The sequence below is a fragment of the Candoia aspera genome, chromosome 2 (genome assembly GCF_035149785.1).
Source record: "Candoia aspera isolate rCanAsp1 chromosome 2, rCanAsp1.hap2, whole genome shotgun sequence".
Classification (NCBI taxonomy): domain Eukaryota; kingdom Metazoa; phylum Chordata; class Lepidosauria; order Squamata; family Boidae; genus Candoia; species Candoia aspera.
This window is the reverse complement of record NC_086154.1, coordinates 37527297-37534921: the sequence shown is the minus strand read 5'-3', so window position 1 is coordinate 37534921 and position 7625 is coordinate 37527297. Positions and strand designations below refer to the sequence as shown.

The 7625-nt window shown below is 47.5% G+C and overlaps 1 protein-coding gene across 1 annotated transcript; it reads right to left on the bottom strand.

Moving 5' to 3' along the window:
* Positions 1–978: 978 nt before the first annotated feature.
* On the bottom strand, positions 979–1680 carry LOC134489964 (metabotropic glutamate receptor 7-like). Its single transcript, XM_063292838.1, has one exon. The coding sequence runs from the start codon at positions 1678–1680 to the stop codon at positions 979–981; it is 702 nt and encodes a 233-aa protein (XP_063148908.1).
* Between the last annotated feature and the right edge of the window lie 5945 nt (positions 1681–7625).

The window sequence follows — 7625 nt, the reverse complement described above, 5'->3', positions numbered from 1 at the left end:
CTGCAGCGGGAGAAGGAACGGTTCTTCGCGGACTCCAGTATTTATTGATGCCCTTGATAAACTGGCTACGTTGCCAGAGAAACAGACAAAGTTCGGAAACTATTGAAGTGGCTTGGATTTCCATTAAAATATCTACTGCTAGATACACTTTGAACGGTCTAATGGATCGCCTGGTCGCTCTAGCCATCAGTTCCTCTGTGCACTGGAGTGTACTGTATACTAAGGGCTCTGCCGGTTAACCAATTTGCACGCCCCTTGAGGAAGCGGCCCAGCGCACGTCGTTGACATTTTCTGAAGTTCGCTTAATATTCCCTCCCCTCTCCAGACGACCTCAAATGCTTACAGGGAAGTTAAGGAGAACAAACGACGCCATTAACTTAAAGGACGGCCGAGTTCCGTTCTCCCGAAGTCCTTGAAGCAGTTAAGCATCTTAACCCCAAGAAGGTGGCCTGTTCCCTAGAAACTACAGTAGGAAACCATGACAGTTCCTTGTGTGCTCTGTGGTGAGAAGGAAAGCTCATTGTAGAACCTTTGTCGCATTCTTTAGTCAAGTGGTAATTCTAGCCGAATGCAAGCCACATTGCAATCACCCCCTCGTATCTTTTCACCGGTCTCCATCCCCACAATTCCATTTCACGCGAACGCCACGTTTCAGCTTGCTTTTTGAAACGGGGATCATCCATCCAGGAAATGCCAGTCCAGGAGGCAGCCTCGAAAAATACCCGGTTCCTGGCAGGGAGAGTGCCCTCGAGATGGGAAAGCCAGCAAAAGAGAAAGCGGGAAGGCAGGTCGACAAGCAAAACTATCTGGAGATGGGAGCGTGGACCGGGAAAGCAAACGGCGGATTGGCACTGCAGGCAGGCGTCCCGGGGATCCACTGCATTCCCTCCACCCCGAAGGAGTTGGTGCCTTCGCCTCAGAGGACGAGGCGCCGGCGCCACGGTGGGGGCAGAGGGGAGGTAAAACAACCTTTCCTTTCTAGACCATCCCAACCATCCTGTCAGTGAAATGCGAGCCGAGAGCGCTCCCGCGCACGCTCGATTTCTCTTTTTCTCTTCGGCGGTGCAATCGCGCCTCAGGCAAAGCCACTGGTCTCCAGCCCCGCGCCCGGCTCTCGCCAGCCACCTGCTGCTGGAGCTGCCGCCCGAGCACGCGTCCTACCTGGAAGAGCCTGAGGATGTTGGCGACCATAATGGAGACGGAGCTGGCCGAGGCGCCGATGACTCCCAGCACCTTCTCGGGCTTGACGAAGACGGGCGGCTCGCCGTTGGTGCAGCGCACGTCGGAGGTGTCCTTCTGGATGAGCGCCTGGACGAAGGTGAGCGACTGCTCCAGCGCGTAGGTGTCCCGGGAGCAGGTGTCCAAGATGCGGGCGCCCAGGGTGACGTTGGGCAGCAGCTCGGGGTCGCTGTTGATCTGGTCCAGGGCGTAGAGCATGGCCTCCAGCCGGTGGACGCCGTCCTGCTGCTGGATGTCCCCGCAAGGCACGCCGCTGGGCCCCCGGGCGTGGACCGGGAAGAGGCCGCCCAGGGTGATGTCCCCCTCCAGGCGGATGGAGTGCGGCGCGTACATCTCCTGGCCCCGCGCCCCCGCCCAGCACAGCCACTCGAGCAGCAGGCACCAGCAGGGCAACTTCGGCAAAGTCAGCAGCTGCACCCCGCGGAGCCCCGGCCCGAGCATGGTGCGCGGCGAGAGCGGAGAAGGCGGCTGAGCCGGCGGAGGAGGGCGCCAAGGAGCGGGCTGGGCAGGGCAGGGCAGGGCAGGGCTGGGCTGGGCTGGGCTGGGCTGGGCTGGGCTAGGTGGGGAGAAGCGCCCGATCCGGCGGGGTCCCTCCGCGCCCCCCTGCGCTCGGCGAGGGTTCCCCGGGGGCGGAGAGAGGCCAGGCGGGGAGGGGAGGAGAGGCGAGGCGAGTCCAGCCGGGCGCCTGCTGCCGTCGGCGCGCTGCCCGCCCGCGCTCCCTTTCCTGCCGCAGCTCAGCACTGGGCGAAGGGGAGGCTTGGCATTCGCTTTAAATGCTCGCTCGGCTCCTCTCCGCCTCCCGTTCTCGCGCTTTGCCCACCTCCTTCGCGCTCGCCCTCCTCTCTTCTCTTCTCTCCTCTCCTCTCCCCACCCAACCCCCGCCCAGCCTAGCCTGCCTGCTCGCCTGCCTCCCGCGCGTCATTACGCAGAGATGCTTCGCCCGGCGGGGGAAGCCAAGGCGAGGCGCAGCGGCGGCGGCGGGGAAGCTACAGGGGCGCCTGACAGCAGGGGGTGGTCGGCGGTGCGCTCTCTGGAGACAGGCGGGCAGCAACTCTCTCTCCCCGAGCGGATTTGGATCGGCTTTTTGCTGCTCCGCTTACCCACCTGTTACCCTTTCTGAGTGTATTTGTATTTAAAATCGTCTTCAAAGATGATCATCTCTCCATTGTTTCCCAAATTCTAATTTCCTTGGAAGGGACTCGGAATATAGCCAGCAATTTAGATCTAACTAAGACGATAATTGGGCAATTAATTGTATACAGCAGTGTTCTAAATCTATCTGGTATGTTAGATTGCACTGGCTATTTTAAATTTAATTTCAGCTGAAATTAGATTTTAAGTGAGCAGTGCCTAGGTGATCATCTAACCACTGGGAATCTTAAATTCTGTGAAGTTGGGTGACCTCTGCTAAATTTCTTTCTGATAAAAGAGTGATTATTTCAGTATCCTGTGATTATCACTTTGTACTTCCCAACGTAAAACCAGCATCTTGTTAATGCTGAGTAATATTGTTTCATCCAGCTATCTGGTATGTAACTGGAAGGACTCTAAGAATTAGGAGGAATTACAGTAATGCAGAAATGGGATTATGTCATTTCTGAATTGCCTCTTAAAAGAAAGGGTAGTTTAGTTGGGATAAGGAAACTCTGAGGAAACTCGATAGCTGACCCATCAGTCATATTTCAGCATGTTGTTCAGCTATGCCTTATTTCTCTCATGCTGTGAACCAATCTCAGATCTTGCTAGCTTGGTCTTTTTATTTGGTTTACCCTTCTGATCTTGTTTATGATGTGTTGGGTGGTGTGGATTTCTAATTCACATTTCAGACATAAAATAGGAAAATGAGGCTTTACAGGCTTATAAATCCAGGAATCTGTTTTAAAAACAGGAAGGATGTGATTTGTTTGACATGATATTATGAATTGTTTGTCAAAGTAGCTTATAAAGTAAGTTATGTATGTATACGGTACCAAAATGTATTCGGAAAGCCTGGAATGAGGACTATGGAAGAACACTTGTAACCAGTGCTTTGAGTAATAAAATAAGATGTGCAATACATGGCCTGGAATATGGGAAGGTATTTTATATGAGATGGGCCCATATAGAACCTGGGGCTGGATGCAATGCTGTGTGCCTATCTAGCATGGGATGGCCCAGTTTAATTTGCAGCCAATCTCCAAGGTCTCAGAAGACTTCCTGAATATTTCAACATTGGCTCTCTGGCATGGTTGGGCCCCTTTCCTCATCAACTGCTACCTTATTTGTCTTTGACTCTGGGCCTACCAGAAGCTGGAATTAAAATCTCATACTTGCAAAGTCCTGGTCTCTTTCAAAGATAAGTAGACAGACTGAACATATTCAGAGATACCATATTCAGTTGTTTTCAATCTCCTAGCTTCTTTTTTCAGAATTTTTCTTGGTTGCAACTGATTTGTATGATTTTTCCCCCTATGGTGAGAAATGAAGAGGCAACTAACTATTCAGACATTATGATTCCATGCTGTAGCTCAAATCAAAAAGAATAATCCATTCAGTCATATCCAACCCTTGGTGGTTCCATAAGCCAGCTTTCTCCATGATCTCCAATCTTGTACAGCTTCTTTCAGTTGCTTTACATTTTGGCCTGTGTCTGCTTTGATTACATCCAACCAGTGCATTCGTCATCTTTTGCCACTGACCGTTCCAAGCATAACGTCTTTCTCCAATGATGTTGATCTCATGACATGACCGAAGTAACTAAGTTTTATTATTTTTCCTTCTAGTGACATGACCGGTTTTATGCACTTCAATGGTTCTTTATTTGTTACCTTTGCAGTCCAAGGGATGCGCAAGGGCTTCCAACACCATAGTACAAAAGAATAAATTTTCCTTCTGTCGATCTTTTTCATCATCCAACTTTCACAGCCATATGTAGTTATGGGGAACATGATAGTGTGGATTGGTCTACATTTAGTCAACAAGCTGACACTCTTGTTTTTCCAAATATGATTCATACACATCATTGCTGTGCAACCCAGCATGATTCAGCATTTAATTTCTCGGCTGCATTCACCATTTTGATTGACCAGTGATCCTAAAAAGGTGAATTCTTCCACACATTCCACCTCCTCTCTATCAGTTACTATTTTGATGTTTCAATTCCTTGCAGTTGTCACAAGTTTGGTCTTTTTGATATTCAGAAAGAGGCCAAACTTCTTGCTTTCTTCTTTGAGTTTCATGATTAGGTGAGACGTTGTAGCTAGATATAGTCTATATCAGTGTTTCTCAACCTTGGCAACTTTAAGATGTGTGGACTTCAACTCCCTGAATTCCCCAGCCATTGCCCCCATGTTCACCATGCTGACTGGGGAAATCTGGAAGTTGAAGTCCACACATCTTAAAGTTGCCAAGGTTGAGAACCACTGTCTATATGATGCAGTATATTGAGAATTTCTAGGATTTGCATTATTCTTGCATTATCCTCATTATTCTTTAAACCAAAATCCGAGATAAGGAGGGCTTTTGCCGTAAAGCATGGCCTAGATTTTCTTCTTCCTCCTCCTCCTCCTCCTCCTCCTCCATCGTCGTCATCATCATCATCATCATCATCACCAACTTACCTTTCTCAGGAGCTTAGTGTGAAGTATTCTGGGCTAAGAGAAATTTACTAATCCACATTAAGTTAATGAGTATCATGGCTGAGAGTGGACTCAGACTTGGTTTTCCCCCATTGTGGGTGAAAGCACCTTACTCACTACCCCACACCCACACTGGCTATCAGATATTTGGATGAGGACCTATCCATGATTGTTCCTTACTGGGTGGAGAGCATTTTGCACAAACAGAGGGGCACTCATCCTCCTGTGCTTCCATGTTCCAATTAAGTGGTTTGCTCAGAACACTTAAAACTAGGCTTGAGACTTGGCAGTTGCTCGTCTTCTCCTAGTTCTCCTATTCTCTCATTACTCAACAGATTCCTGAGAGCAATTCCTCACTGCAAATTGAGCAGACAACCCAAAAATAGATTGCACACAATTTTCTGCCCACTGCTCTCACTCATCATTTGCTGTCATGAAGGAGGAGAGGAGAAGAAAGAGGCAGTGGACAGCAGGCAAAGAATTTACTCAGTAAGGGATGAACTCATTTGGGATCTGGGAGAGAAGCCAACCTCAGAGGAACCTTTATGCAGGTAGTTGGATGGGATAACACACCCATCAATCCTGATCTATTGCCATAAGTGAAAGGGCTAGAAACTTGCTAGTTTCTTAAATAAAAGCTGGAAATTCAGACAGAGGACCAGATATCTATGAAAGATAACCATTGCCCCCATGTCCACCTGTCCTTATAGGACTGACAATGTCTCTCTTCATCTTTGTCTTTGGAAAGCAGTAACAGCTCAGCCCAAGAGGATAGCACACAATGCAGCAAGTCCCCAGAGTTATTTCCCAGCTGTCAGAGGGTAAGTGTTGGCAAAGTTTGCTAGATCTTCTGTGACGTTTGGATTAAGAATTTGGAAGTGCCCCATTCCATTAAAAAAGGAAACAGAAAAGGCCAGGAACCCATCTCACAGAATCAGAGCAGGAAGGCAACATCTCTTTACGGTCTGCTCTGGATTCTTCTCAGGTATCAGGGTCAAACTGCATGGCCTAAAGTCACTTGGATCTTTTCCCCTTCTTTTGGAAGGTAAGAGCAATGTTTGCCCTTCTTCAATTATCCGGCACTTCCCATTCTCCAGAAATAATAAAGGTTCAGCAAGACCATCATTAATTTCCTTCAGTAGCTGAAACGCAATTCACCTGGTAAATACTGTAGCTATCCCTTGATGATGTTTCTACCAATTTCAAGCTTCAACCCTGCCTGTTAATCTCCTCTTCTCAACTGCCTGGTGGATTCTGTGCCCGCTTGTTAAGGAAGACTGTGTCAAAATAGGAGTTACGTATCTCTGGTTTTTCTTTTACTATCAGTTAGCATTTTGCTAACTTCATTCAGAAGCTAGTGATTTTTTAAAAAATCTTCCTTGTATTTTGAACATATCTGAAGAAGCCCTTTCTCTTGTTCTGAATCTGAACTCATGTTGAGTGTTAGCTTTTCTGACACCCTCTCTACAGACCCAGGCGCTCTCTCTGCATTCTTTCTTGATGACGTGGCCCTCTTCCCACCTCCCATATGTGTCCTTTGGGATTCTGAAATTATCACTAAGCTTTTTGTGTAGCCACATTCGTATCTTCTGTCATCTTCTATTTTTGCTAAAATTCTTTGCAATTGTTCTTTCATTATCTACTTTTTAAAGACATTCTGCCACGTCTCAAGCTCTTTTTTTCCATTAGTGTCCCCATGCATGGAATCCTATTTCTTGGTGCTCTAAGTGTATTTAGATGTCCTTCTTCAAAGTTCAGAGTAAGGTGTTTGTCCACACTCAGTTTTATTTTCCATAACTCAAGAACTTTGCATTTCCAGTTCTTCAGCTAAGTCTTTCTGCTTGGTTAGTATCAGGTCAAGGATAACTGATCCTCTTGTGCAATCTTCCATTCTCTGAAAGTGAATGTTGTCAGCTAGACAAGTCAGGAATTTCTGGAGATAACATGATTGATAGATCTTGAAGTCATTAAAGTACCTCTATGCTATTGCTTCATGCCTCTTTGAAAGATCTGCAGCTTGTTTTTGGAAGGCGTCAGCCACATCTTGTCCTTGGTTGATCAGATAATGCTAGATACTAATTATAGTACTGCTTATCGTTGTTCCTCCACTTATTTTAACCCAGATGCTCTCTACACTGTTGCCATATGGAAGGAGAAAAGAGTGGGCTGATGGCCAGCCCCTGTGCCTCTGAGTTCCTTTCCTTTCCTTTCCTTTCCTTTCCTTTCCTTTCCTTTCCTTTCCTTTCCTTTCCTTTCCTTTCCTTTTTTTGCTGGTTTCCCCAAGTGGCAGGAAGGCAGCAGCATTCCAGCAGCACTGGGAGGGAGGAGAGAAGGGCGAGCAGCAGTTGAAACCATGGTTCAGCAGAGGGGAGGCAAGAAAACAGACTTGCTGGAAGGAGCTCTTGGAAGAGACAAACCCAGAGAAAGAAAAGGAAACAGAAACAGCTTAATAGCCTGGATAACTCTCAAAGCTAATGCACTGTATACAGTCATCTGAAGTGAAATGGTCCATAACTTCAATTTCTGATAGAGGGTTTGGACCTCCTAGAATACGATCTGGCTAAGTACATCTGATGTTTCACAGCAGAGATGAAACCAGTCACATACTGCCTCCTGGTGGTCGATGTAACCTCAGTTCTGGGGGACTAAGGAGCGGCATTAAAGAGAATTAAACCAGAAGAAGACCAGCTGAGATCTGAAGCTACGCTCTGGAGGAAATACAGCATAGCTTGAGCCTAGAGTAAAACTGGTGCCCTCCCCATTAGAAAG